This window comes from Pararge aegeria, chromosome 15 (genome assembly GCF_905163445.1).
Source record: "Pararge aegeria chromosome 15, ilParAegt1.1, whole genome shotgun sequence".
Taxonomy (NCBI): Eukaryota; Metazoa; Arthropoda; class Insecta; order Lepidoptera; family Nymphalidae; genus Pararge; species Pararge aegeria.
This window is the reverse complement of record NC_053194.1, coordinates 1,879,268-1,893,800: the sequence shown is the minus strand read 5'-3', so window position 1 is coordinate 1,893,800 and position 14,533 is coordinate 1,879,268. Positions and strand designations below refer to the sequence as shown.

Here is a 14,533-nt window from a genome sequence, read left to right as displayed (position 1 = left end):
ATCACTTTCGTATTTATAATAAATTAGTTAAGATTAAATAATGAAGGGGTAACAAAATAAAAGTTTATTTTATTTTACACAAAAAAAATATACCATTCTTAATTATTTATTTATATGTACATTTTACATAAACTGGCTCATAGGATCTTCATCTCTCCGCCTTTTCATCATGTAAGCCTCCATTTCCTCTTCAGTAGGTTCTTTAACTTGTAACATACTATTGTATGGACGTTTCCTTTCATCCACAGAAAGGAGGTAATCAGCATGTTTCTGCTTTCTCTCTTCCATTTCCAAAGCCTGTTAAAAAAAAAATTGTCTATGAAATTTAATAGTCAATTGTTAATTTAATAATGAGTTTAATTGTACTCTTCATTGTGAATTAATCCCTTTAGTCTTATTATAACTTTATTATTGCTTATTGTAATATAATTTTTATAATAATGCTGGCAGTTACTAGTATTGCCATACCTCTTACAATGTTTACTACTAAACAAAGAACCTGTCAAAGCTATTTTTTGCATTACCTTTTTGAGTTTATCCTCCTCCCGCTTTCCCTTCTTGAGTTCCTTCTTTTTCTTCTTCTTAGCCTTCTTTTTGTTTTTCTTCTTCTTGCTTTTCTTCTCTGTCTTGGTTCGAGTGTCACGCTCAGAATCTGAAGAACTGCTGTCTGAACTTGAATCCGATGAGGACGAGGACTTTTCTGATTTTTCTGTAATTTTTTGAAAACAAGCTTTTAATGCTGGATCCATTATAAGACTTAGATCCCCATTTGTAAACCAACTACTTTTCGAGACGTCGTGCGTTTAAGCAACTAAATACAATTTGCTATAAAATGAAGCTATAAAGTTCAAGCAATTCATACCCAAGGTTTTTTATCGTTTAAGTAATCCTTAATACTATAAAAGGATTTTTCTGTGACCTTAAATTTTATATCAACTATAAACTTGTTGAGAGTCATATCAAAGATTTCATTCATTATATATACAAGTTTTGTTCGCTATATTCTCGTAATCAGCAAATTTTTGTGCCAATGCTGGAAGCCATACTCGTATGAGTAGGCTAAAAAGCTTAGACTACAAAATTAGTTTACCATTTTGCAATTATTAGATGTAACTTTTTACCCCACCAACCCTCATTGGATCAGCATGGTAGGTCTATGCTCTAAAACTCTTTTTGTCTTGAGAGAGGAGGCCTTAGTGCTGCTGTGGGACGTTAATAGGCTGCGGTTGATGAGATTTACCTTTCCGGCGCAGTGGCGAGAGTTGTGGTTTTATATTTGAGAGGACCCGGGTTCTATTTACTCTGGAGGCTTCAGCCAAGGAAAGTTACGTACGTAGAAAAAAACGTCAGGAAACCTGCATGCCTGAAAGTTCTCCACAATGTTATCAAAGGCGCGTGAAGTCTACCAATCCGCACTGGCCAGTGTGTCCACCACAGTGGCCCGTACCTCCTTAACCCTAAACCCTTCACATTTTAAGGGTCCCGAGTAGTGGGCCTGTAATGGGTTGTTAATTAAGGATGAATAAAAAGGTTGATATCTCACCAGCTTTCTTTTCATGCTTTAGTGCAAGTTTCTGTGTATCCGGCACATCTAACACCACCGATTTGCCCGCTTCACCGACGCAGTATGACATCTGGAATAATAATAAAACATAATATAAAAAAAACATATATCGACTTCTTATAAGTTACTTTCAATATAGTTGCGGTGGTTTCGAAGACGCTTTAGATTTTATTTAGTTTTAAATAGTTTATTTTAGGTAATATTTATAAGTAGTATAAATTTTTATCGTATTTAGTATATATACATTTTTGACCTGCACCTGACATGAGTGTTTTGAGAACCTAGACTAGTATATAGTTGCTATAAAGTATAACTTTTTGTAGCTGTATATCATGTACTAAGTGTTTTTTTTTTGCACAACTGCTTTTCAGTCTCATTTTTTTTTTAATTTACTGTTGTGTCAAGTCATATTTGTGTGAAGCAATTTTTTTTTGATTATGCTTTTTGCATTGAAACCATAAAATAATTAAAAGGTTGAGAGGTAGCACTCTGTGCAAATGACTGGATGCAAGCAATGTGGCATTTTTCCACGTTCGTTCGTTTCACTTTTTGTAAATCAAAAGAGTCAATTACCTTTATAAACGAGTGACAACACTTGTAGCCCCACTGGCCCTCCCTCCAGAACGATCCCCAGATTGATGTGTGGTTGTTTATGAGTACATCTTCTTCATATTTACTCCTGCAATGATGATTAAAGGTTACTTTTAAATGTATATTCCCGTTATTAAATAAAAATGGATGGCAACATTTTCCGTTTGCCTGGCTGTGTCATTTTAGGCTTCGGAACATTGTTATCTATCCGTTTGTTAGTCGAAGTTCCGAGTCGTTTATGGCTTACGAACTTTGATGTCTGTCTGTCCGTCTGTTTTTAGGCTTACAAAGTGAGTTAGTTGTACGTCTGTATGTCCGCTCCGTCGGAGGGTTTAAAGGCTACGAGAATTGATCGACCGCCTGTCCATCCATCAGTCTTTTAAGGCTTTCCTGTCGTATGTCTGTATGTTATAAGATTACAAAACTTTGTTGTCATTCTGTCCGTCTTTCCGCCCTTGAGTATTTTTAATTTCAAGCTTACAAAAATATTATCGACTCTTTTCGGATCTTATGACATCTGATACAATAAATGAATTTCGATGAAATGTAATGTATAGCCCACCCTTACGTCCCCCTTCCCTTTCTCTCAAATGACTTAAAAAAACCGGCCAAGTGCAGAAAAAGCGGCATCTATGAAAATTTCAAATAAAATAACAACACAACTAATAACATTAGTAAAAGGGTTCCATTTTAACTCTTGGCGTTCAGACAATAGGGACGCCGCCTCGAAATTATTTTTGTTACACTTACATAACAACATATCCTTTGTAGTTGAGTATCCACAAGTAAGTAGGTACACTGGGCACAATATATGCTTGGTAAATAACAAAATACATATTGCGCTCATTGCAATGCCCACATAAATTTTTATGTGATAGATATTGATTTGAAGACAACTTCAGTGTTTGTATCCCCTTGGATGCAGAGGTTTTATTTTTCGCAGTAATTGGAAAGCGGAAGCGAACTGGTTTTACCTATTTAGGAAAATATTATCTAGTAAATAAAACTAGACAACATTTATTTCGATCAAAAGTTAACTTATAATAAAAAAAATAAGATTCGTGATAAAGAGATGCGCTTAAAGGATTCGCACACAGGCGCTGTAAGGGGTCGGCGAGGCCCTACCTATTGGTACGGAATGAATTAATGAATACACTTTTATTGTACACCAAAGAAAAAAGTAGTTACAGAGATATAAATACATATCAAGAGAGTACAATTTGGTGGTCTTATTGCTACATAGCGATTTCTTCCAGGCAACCAATGGCGTAAATGGAAAAAACATAGAAAAGAGGTAGGTGGTGCAATAAATAAGATTTAAAATTATACAAATATATAAATAAAATATTTATATAAATATATATTACATATAAATACGAATAAAATATATAACATAAATACATAATATATAAATATAACATATATTTATATAGGAATCCTAAATATGTGGCACTCACTTGGCTAATTGTTTCTCGGCCGCCCCGGCTCGTGTCCCGTCCCGGTTGTACTGCACGAAGACTTCGCTCTGCGCCAGCAGTAGCTCACGCGGGGGTGCCTTCAAGTGCTCTTCCCCCCCATACTTGTCCAGCACTGATTGCTTAACCTGGAACAAATTATCTACCTGTAAAATATCTTCTCCCCCCCCCCCCCATTCCCCTCCGCAACCATTGTGCGGCACGACGAAGCTTATGATAAAGAGCTACGAGTGCTCAAAGTCGGGCAATATACGTCAAAAATTCACATGGGCTCAGCCACTAACTAAATCATCACGCTTAGTAGCGGGCTAGCCTGTTCGTTTATATAAACCCTTTTCACCTTATAGCTAAATATTAATTTGTCTGTGAGATGGTGATAACATAAAAAAAACCCAGCTAAGTTTTTTTCGGGCGTTTCTAAGACCAGGGCGCGTTTCAACTTAACGAATGTAGTTATCACTATCATCTAACATTATTGGTAACATAATATATATATGAACGCTTCATAAGTGCATGTGAGTGTGCAAGGTCTACATGAATAAAACATTTTTGAATTTGAATTTGAATTCTCATTGTGGGGGAGACCCCTGCCCATTGTGAAGGTGAAGCAGAATATTTTCTTCTTTCACCTTCAAACAGTTCCAGCTATAAAAAATAAAATAAACAAATACACACATCGCCATCTAGCCCCAAAGTAAGCGTAGCTTGTGTTATGGGTACTAAGATGACTGATTAATATTTTTATGAATATAATACGCAGAAATACTTCTAATATTCAGATAAACACCCAGAAACTGAAAAACAATGTTTTTTAATGTCCTTTTGTTTTCCTTATCCTATAAGGTTGCCTAGAAGAGATCGCTATCGATCGATACAAAGCGATAAGGCCGCCTTTTGTATACTTCTTTTTCTGTATTTTTATTTGTGTGCAAATAAAGAGTATAAATAAAAAAAAAAACAATTATACTCATCACATAAACATTTTCCAGTTATGGGAATCGAACCCACGGGGCCTTGGACTCAGAAAGCAGGGAAGCTGCCAACTACGCCAATCGGTCGTCGGCATTATATAAGTTCGTCAAATTGATACCTGTGTTTTGAACTGGTCCTTCTTCTCCTCATACTGGCGTTGCAACATTTGCAGCTTTGTGGGCTCAGCCAGCAAGTGTACGTCCAGGCCTTTGGAGTGCGCCTCCCATGCGAACAGTTGCGCCGTGGCATGGGATCTGGTATCTCCCGTGAAACGGACGAAGTTCTCGCCGGCGTATTCTGACCTAGAACAAAAAAGCAGGAGTTAAAAAAATAATTGTCTAGCTGGCGCATTTGTAAGCGCTGGGGTCTTAAAAACTGGGCGGGTCAGGTTCAATCTCCGTGGGGGTGAAAACCTTGGCGGGAGTGCGGTGAATACGCAAGTGAACCCCGTGCTCTCACTTATAGGTCTATCGAGGGACACACAGAGTTTTTAGTGGGTGCAAGTCCCACATAACTACTCCGTTTCCCCCAACAGAGTGGTATGCGTCAGGCATTTTCTCTGTATGAAAAAAAAAAAAAGGTTCAATCTCCGTCAGACGACAGACGACCTTTGGGAATTTGAAATTTCCGTAAGAACAATGGCGAACTCCCAAACAAATTTTTATTGAATTTTATTTTCTTGCGTCTACTGTGTGTTGAGTTGAGTGATGTGTTCCTGAACATGTTCTTCTTATGGTTTACTTTTAATAAAGATTTAAATAAAGTCAGAAAATAAAGACATTGCAGTTTGAAGTTGTTAACATAGTGTTTGTATCCTCTTTGGTTTCAGAGGTTTTTCATTTCTGTCAACCAATGAGTATCTAAAAACTTGAGGTTTACATACTCTTTTGACGTTTTTTTGCAAATCCCGTGGGAACCTCTTGTTTTCCTGCGATATTGAGTAGCCTATGTTATTTTCGGTCCATTTAACCCTTTACAAAAAATCGGTTGATTGGGTGCTTAGTTAGGCGTCAAGTAAAATTGTAATTAAAATTATAATTTTATAATATTTAAGCGAAATTTATAATTTTAGTAAAGTTACTCTGTATGTAAGTCTTAGTGTAATTGACGTTTCAACACTGCTTATATTAAAGTGTACTTGAAATAAATGATTTTATAAAATATTATAAAATTTGCATATTATATTTAAAGCACAGTCAGAAATACATGAAAAAGAATTGATATACGACTAAGACACCGGGAGGTATCTTTGCATTGTTCGAGTCCATGTAGGTCCATGAAGTGTATCGAAAATGCACCCGTATTAATATCAAAATGTCCACCAACTCAATATCATGAACCTTGGTTGTTAATCGAATGTAATTTTAAATGTTTCTTGAATAGTATTTATTAATTAAATAATAATTATTACCGTATAAAAACTTATCTATCTAACTATCACTTTACTAAAATATCTGGAAAATATGAATATATTAAATAATTATTCGACAGCCGACTGGCGCAGTTGGCAGCGACCCTGCTTTCAGAAATTCAGAGTCTAAGGCCGTGGGCTCCCACAACTGGAAAATGTTTGTGTGATGAACATGATTGTTTTTCAGTGTCTGGGTGTAATAAATATTCATCAGTTACCTTAGTACCCATAACACAAGCTACGTTTACTTTGGGGCTAGATGTCGACGTGTGTATTGTCGTAGTATATTTATTTATTTATTTATATAGATATTAAAAGTTTAATTATTTACCCACTTTATAAAAATACTGTAACAGAATGTAACTTTGGTTTATATGTTTAACTTTACAAGCGTATTTTGTTTAATGTATACATACTCAGCCGCCTCCGGGATAGGGTTGTCCCTCATGGATCGTGTTTTGGGATCGTAGTACGCAGAGTTGATGTCCAGGTTCCGCAGATATTTGGCGGTGTCCTCGCGGATTCGCAGGTTTCGGACTGTGATACGCTGTTTGGAATCCACCTGTGTAACGGAATAAAAACTTTTTGAATAAATAGTTCCATTATAGTTTGTATTTGCCCTCATGTAAATAATTTATCGAAGATGCTTAGTTCTGCTGCCTATGCGGTAAAGAAGATACGCAACCTGACAGACATAGAAACTGCTAGGCTAGTCTATTTTAGTTACTTTCACAGCATATGCCATATGGAATTTTACTATGGGGTAATTAATGCTGCTGATATTGGCACTATTTTCGTTCTATTACAGTATAAAGGATTACGTAAACCATAAAAAAACCTTGGGTGTGAACAAAACCAGGTTGCTTCTTAAATATTTTCTAATGACAATGTGAGATGGTGATAACAAAAAGAACACCCGGCTAAGTTTGTTGCGGGCTTCTTCTTAGACCAGGGCGCGTTTGGAACCCTCGTAGCTTTAGTTTTAAGTTTACGATTGTAGTTATCGCCATCACTACTCACTGCTATGCACATTTTGTATATAATCAACGCATCAAAAGTGCCATCTATGTGCCTATTTGAATAAAGAAATATTTGACTTTGACTTTGTTTACTGTATTCTAGTGGGAGACTCCAGTCGTGGCTAGTTACTAGTAGTTTTTAAAGAACCTAGCGCAGTATTTTCACGAGGAAGGTTCCGAGGGTTCGATCCCAAGCGAAGGATTTGCAAATTTAATTAATTTCTAAATTTTCCCTGGTCTAATTAATGGCTTCAGTCGTGGCTACCACCCTACGGACAAAGACGTTCCGCTAAGCGATTTAGGGGTATGGGTTCAATATTACTGCCATATCCCTGACAGGTTAGCCCGGTATAGCCCGGTGAGTGATGATGCAGTAAAGGGGTTTGTTTTTATTTAAAAAAAAACAATATGTATTTAATTTAACTGCCACTCCCCTAAAGGTTAACACGCTACCAACTTAGACTGCATTATTACTTACAACTTGTTAAGATTGCATTCAAAGGCTAACTTGAAGATTAAAAAAAAATAAAGACTGCCTCTCTATTGACCAGACTAGAAAAAATTAAGGAATAGTAAGAGAAAGTTTCCCAAAAACTCGGGACCTCCCACTTATAAGACTGTTCACCACTGAGCCAGAAGTATACCTTTGTACCGGGCATGTCCACTTCATCAACATACTTGTCTTCATCCTCCCCCTCCAGTTCGTCTTCCTCTGTTGCGGTAGGATCTGAAACCAAATGCAATTATAAGAATACGCTGTGTGGTGATGGAAGATCATAATGCGATTCCTTGTATTGGATAGAAGCAGGCGTTACTTTGCAGAAATCCATGATATATTATGAAAATCAGGAGAATCTGTACAATGTAATCTATAATTTCTTCAATCCTTATAGTCCACACCAAACAGATCTTCGGCAATGTACCCTCTGCGCACGTTTCGCTCCGAAACCGGAGCATCCTCAGGAGATGTTGACATTACAATCAATAATTGTTAAGTGTAACAATTATTCATTGCAAAGTCGGTCGGTCTCAGAGCGAAACGTACGCAGAGGGCGTATTTATTTTTCTCATTTTTTTATACACACAAATAGAAAAAAAAAAAAAATGGACACAACAAAAATTAACTTAAAAAGTAGGATACACAGGGCGGCCGAAGCAGTAGATCTGTTTGGTGTGGTGTATAAGGTTGAAGACATCAGTGTCTGAGTGTTTTTATCTTATATATATTTCTTGTGTGCGTGTGTATGTCACTGAACTCCTCCTAAGCGGCTGGACCAATTTGAATGAATTTTTTGGTATAAGTTTGGGTGGCACCCTGGATGGTTTAGATTCACAAATCAGCCCGACAGATTGCGCTGGGATCCGCTAGTATATATATATATATATTTTAAGCAGTTATGTGTATTATTCATAAAAATATTCATCAGTCATCTTAGTACCCAGAACACAAGCTACGCTATTGAGCTACTGCTATGGGGTGTATGGCAATGTGTGTTTTGTTGTAGTATATTTATTTAATATTTACTTACCTTGCTCCAACCTTTTAGCTCTCAGTTCTCTCTTAGCCTCCTCAACTTTCTGGTACTCCTCGATAATAGCTTTGTGCTGTGCAGGGTCGTAACCATTCCATCGGTCACGCTTACCATCGTAGCTCAAGTTCAGATCTGGCTGACCAAACTCATCAGGGGCTATACCTGCATTCGAGAACTTCGCGCCGATCTAAAACAGACAAAAGCATTTAAGTTATATTCATAAAACCATTATTAGTCTTTACAATAGCCTTGTGCGCAGTCATTTAGAGTACTGTAGCGTTGTGTGGCGTCCTCATTATTCGACCCACTACTTAAGACTGGAGCGTGTTCAGAAGAGATTCATGTGGCATTTGTCATACTCGGCAAAGATTCACAAAAAGGTGGTATCCTATACAAAAAGACTGACATACTTTAAAATTCTGAATCTTGACCAAAGAAGAGATTTGCTGGATTTAATGTTTTTATATAGGTTGCTAAGAAATAATTTAGATTGCCCCATTTTGCTGAGTAAAATTAATTTCAGAGTACCGTATAGATATCCGCGTGCTGCTATTACGCCGATCGTGCCGCCACGCACCAGAACAGTCTTCGGCGCAAACTCCACTATCCCTCGGTTATGTGAATTATACAATAAATTCAGTCAGTCAATTGACATTAACTTTAACTCGCTAATTTTACGAAAAGTGCTATCTTTTCGTAAAATTATCATCAGTAAATTAACCAATCTGTCATCCCGAGTATCTTAATCATTGTTTATTTTGTTTAATTAGTCTCTTTAGTATGTAGAGTAGTTAAACATAGTTCTAATTTTAATTTTAATTTTAATCATAACTTCTTTTATAATAATAATTTAGTTTTTTCCGTTTGTAACTGTTTCGGCTTTTGTTGTTGTTCTTTTTATTAGTTTTTATTAATTATCTTTGAAAATTGTTAGTACATAAGCGAATTTAGCATGTAGTGTTTACCTTTATATGGTTTTGCATACTCTGAGTAATATTTATATGATAAGTAATATTGTTTTTATCTATGTAAAATCGCTGGTAGACCCAATAAATAAATAAATAAATAAATAAATTAATGAGAAAGTGAGTCTGTATGTTTGTTAATTGCGCAGATATTGATAAAATTTGGAAACTATATAGCTTATAGGGGATGAACAATGGATACATTTATGATAGAAAAGCACTCGGATATTAATCAGTTCCCATCTCCAGATTGCCCGGGACACTTTTAGGTGTGCGACAGAATCTGTATCTTCACTAATATATGAGTATAAGCTCTAAAGCCTCTACTCTTATGAAAGAGGAGGCCTATGAAAATGATTAAATAATGATGATGATGAACCAAATCCATTTAAGGGAGCGAAGAGAAAGAGAGAAGGAAGAGAAGTCCATGTACAGGGAGAAGAGCTAGTATTATTCAAAACTTCTTACTTTTCTAGGTCTCTCCAAACAATCCTTTTTAACATGTGTCATTGCACCACAGTTCTCGCAGGCACCCTTTCTGTATTTTGTCGCCGCACTTGACTGCAACAAGTAAGTTTTCGATAATGAATACACATAATTATTTGCTAGTTATTTCTTCATTATTCGGCAAAAGTTAGGGTTTATAATTCTAATTGGAGCATTATCACCATAACTATAGCTTTAGTTTTAAATTAACGAATGTTGTTATCACCATTGCTCAACATTAATGGTAACATATATGTTTAAATGCTTCAAAAGTGTGAAGTGCTTGTGATAGGTCTACACAAATAAAACATTTTTGAATTACAATGGAGCACTCCTATGTTTTCCATCAAACATGACTTTAGTTCAGATCAAACCTACCTTGTGCCAATAAAACTACAGAATAAGTTCCATTGATTTGAGCGGATGATTTTATAGAATTACCAGCGGACCCCAGCGCCGTCTGTCGGGCTCATTCATTTGTGAATCTAAACCATCCAGGGTGCCACCCAAACATATATCAAAAAATTCATTCAAAACGGTCCAGCTGTCTAGGAGAAGTTCAGTGACATATACATGCACACATGAAATATATATATATAAAGATAACATTTTTCAATACTTACTGACACCCCTTTATTATAGTATGTCTCGAGTTTAGTAAACTGCCCTTCTCTATCTTCTTGTGGCCTCTGATGCTTCAACGTTGGACCAGCAGTACCATAGTACCAGGGTGCTGATGAAATGTACTGTGGAATGTGGGGATTTATGTCCTTGCCTGAAATAATAAGTATACATGATAAAATACAATATATTTATTAAAAACAACTGTCAATAGTAAATCTAATTGTTAAAATATATGCCTCTGCAATAATACAGATATAGCGAGAAGACTTTTAAGATAGTTCTTTTGCTAACTAGTAGTGAAAGTGAAGAAGAAGAAACACTTTATTGCATGCATAATATAAACAAAAAGAAACGGAAAGATGTTTACAGTAAAACACAATTATTATTATTATTATTTATAGAGGGGACGCCTGCCATTGCCAGACGGGTGATCAGTCCTCTGTAAGGACTATTCCACCCTATTCCCCATGTTGGGACACAGGTAACTTAGTGTATTACAGTAAAACACAATGAAGACTTGCAAAGGCAGCCTTATTGCTGCAAGCAAACACCCACAGGCAACTTTTGTAGACAGGACAGGTTAGCTATAAGCAAAAGCACAGGATAGTCCCAAGAGTGTTCTAATATATACATATCACCAGGTTGGGTTTTATATCTATACCAAAATGTATAGATAAAAAATACATAATAATAAAGCTTAATTATTACATCTTAATTTACAAATACATAAATAATTTAAATAAACAAACAATCAATACCTTGAAACAACAATAAATTGCAGTGCAATCTTAAAACCACAAGATCAAAGTGTTGCCTAGGATAAGACATTATACCTAAACTTAGATTTAAATTAATGACGTTTATAGTGGTAGAATCACTACAAACAGACAGACTTGACGTTTCAAAAGTGCTTATATTAGGCCTACTTGAAATAAATGAATTTTGAATTTTGAATTTTATAATTAATAATAATTTTTTTCAAGTATAAAGTCTTTTTAATGAAGTTTATCCTAAACTTAACACAAACATATACAAAACCAAGACCTACAAAACCAAACCTACTAATATTATAAATGTCAATGTAAGTTTGTTTGTTATGCTTTTACGCAAAAACGACTCAACTGATCCTCATGAAACTTTGTACACATATTCTTGGAAGTGTTAGAAGTAACATAGGATACTTTTTATCCCAACATTAAGCTTGGTTCCTTTGGGAGAGGGGATGAGTGTTTGAAAATTTTACACCATAACTCTGACAAATTAAAACTGATTTAATTAATTATTTTTGTACTATAGAGGTTATAATATGTGTTTAATTTTGCCCAAACTGTGTTTGGAGATAGAGGACAGAACTCCTCAGCGGACAGCAGCAAACCCCTCATTTAAGGCTTAGCAATACTGAATATTTTAAATTTTTTGAGATCTACTCATAGTTTAATGCCACATCGAAAAACAAAATCCAATGCAGAGGAAGTCACGGGCAACAGCTAGTATATTAATAATTGATGATCAAGCAGATGGCCCAGCTGATGGTAAGTGGAAAAAAGGTTCCCTAAAAACAGAGCAACACTTCACAGGACATGCAGGTCCTGCAGCATGTGAATGTAATTACACCAGCAACCACACCCTTAAAACTAGAACACTTCATTGCAACAATGCTGCTTAGTAGGCACAAATAAACATATACTTTCCCGGACAACCTCTGTCCACTAGCTATTTCCATACTACCTAGCTGTTGCCCTAAACTTCCCAAGTTTCTGTACCTTTATTGTATTTATGTTTATACTTTTTGCAGGCTAAAAATTATTATATGTCAGTCTCCTGGACGCAAACTATTGTCAAGATCAATTTCGCTGTTATGGCTGCAGGAGCAGTCTTTTGCAGGAAAATGAGTATCCATGTAAAACCAAACATAGGCTGTACAGAATTGTTTACCCAGCAATGGAATAAGTTGTGTTGTAAGAATTCAACAAGTTGGGCAGACAAGACAAGCGAGTTGCAGAGATTCCCCCTGGGGCCTGGACACAAGACCTATATATCCAGGATCGATTGAATAATGGTGATCGTTTGATAAGCTGAATGAGTTTTAATACTTTCTTTGCCAACCATGCACCAAACACTTTGTGTTCTCGTTTAAACGATTCTTACCTGTTTCATCGACAGCAGCGGGCGCTGTACCAGCTTTACGAGCCTCCTCTAACTCCTTCGCTTTCCTCCAATCCTCTCGAGATTTTTTTTTCGGTTCATCATCTTCTTCTACTGTGTCATCTTTGTTACGAAGGATTTGTGACACCGCGACTCTCGCATTCGTCGCCATGATTAGCTTTCTTTAGAAACTTTAAAAGTTCCAATAAATAGTTCCATAAAATATTAATAATTACGCACAACTTTTCAACTCCTAAACATTTGTTTTTAGAAATATCTCAGTAAATTGACACTTGTTATTTTTTTTTAAACTGATGTCAGGCTGGAGGCTCCGAATTCTAGGACATTACTTTTAGCTGTCAAATTCCAAATCTAGTAAAAAAATTATCTATGACAGAATTTGGACTTGAATCAATTTCTTTATATATATATTTCTTGTGTGCGTGTGTATGTCACTGAACTCCTTTTAAACGGCTGGACCGATTTGAATGAATTTTTTGGTATGCGTTTGGGTGAAACCCTGGATGGTTAAGATTCACAAATCAGCCCGACAGATGGCGCTGGGGTCCGCTAATACCGATATTGTTTTCATGTTTGTCATCGTTATTGCAGTAGGGAATCTGACTACTTTTCATATTGTGTTTTTAATTAACATAATGCTTAAATATAACAAGGTATAAAATATCATTTTACAGCGTTCTATGTACCCAAACGCCGCAAATATTTTTTAAAACGTTTTATGCCGCGTAAACGGTCTCATCAAACCGCGTGACGTTAATCGTCATCCCTGTGTAAATAAAGCGATCGAGCAGGTACAAACTACAAGTCGCGGCAAGTAAGTCTACCGCTGAACGAAACATGGAGGGGATAGCTGCGCATGGGTACTGTCGCGCAGGCAATACAATCGTTACTTTAATTAACGTAGTATAGTATTTAGCCATTAATTAATTAAAGTAATGATTATTATCCAATGAAAATGTTATATTTAATTGTAATGTTTGTGTGTAGTGTAAATGCATGTTTGACTGTGAGTATGTGTTTGTAATTATTATAGTTTAGAGTTTTAAGTTCCAAAGATTTCTTGTTATCTAGGCTATAATTTTTAAGAATAAAAACATTCATTGAAACAACAACAAAAATTAACAGTAATAACAATACAATTCAGAACGCGACTGTACACAGGAAGTGCGCGGGGTGTCGTATCGGTACGGGAGACGGAATACGACAGGAGAGCCAATAAGCGCCTGCGAACGATACGCACGACCTCCCCGCGACCCTCTGACTCCCCATGATACCTAATTTTCGACTTCTGCGCAATAACGGTCACCGCTAGACTTTCGTGCCGCTACTTATAACCGTGTTTTGTCGGGACTGAACCACAGATTAAAAATACGATCACATTTAGGTTTTATTTGTTGATTTAAAATTATTATTTCACTAAAATATTAATTGGACAATCGTTTCATGTCACGAACATTCTACTCATATCCATTTTAGATTTTTAAAATAAGAGTCATATTGCCTATTTGCATGCGTTTGTCCTCAAACTACTTTCAACACCATACTGAGAACAAACGATTTAAATAATACGCAAGCAATCTAGCTTAAGGCAATGAAATCGAACGTTTTGCTTGCGTAAAAGCTACAAACTAGGAGCTTAAATTATGACTTGAGATACGTCTGAATGGGCGAATTCAGGAACCAATTAGCTACTAAACATTACTAGTAGTAGTAATATTCTCATAACAG

At 36.0% G+C, this 14,533-nt stretch overlaps 1 protein-coding gene across 1 annotated transcript; it reads right to left on the bottom strand.

Annotated features, from left to right (window-relative positions):
* Positions 1-90: 90 nt before the first annotated feature.
* On the bottom strand, positions 91-13,077 carry LOC120629707 (pre-mRNA-splicing factor Slu7). The gene is made up of 12 exons (XM_039898694.1): positions 12,788-13,077; positions 10,639-10,790; positions 9,998-10,090; positions 8,562-8,751; positions 7,677-7,759; positions 6,430-6,575; positions 4,721-4,904; positions 3,613-3,758; positions 2,138-2,243; positions 1,544-1,634; positions 525-709; positions 91-297 (listed from the first exon to the last, which is right to left on the bottom strand). The coding sequence occupies exons 1-12, from the start codon at positions 12,954-12,956 to the stop codon at positions 124-126; spliced, it is 1,719 nt and encodes a 572-aa protein (XP_039754628.1). The 5' UTR covers positions 12,957-13,077; the 3' UTR covers positions 91-123.
* Between the last annotated feature and the right edge of the window lie 1,456 nt (positions 13,078-14,533).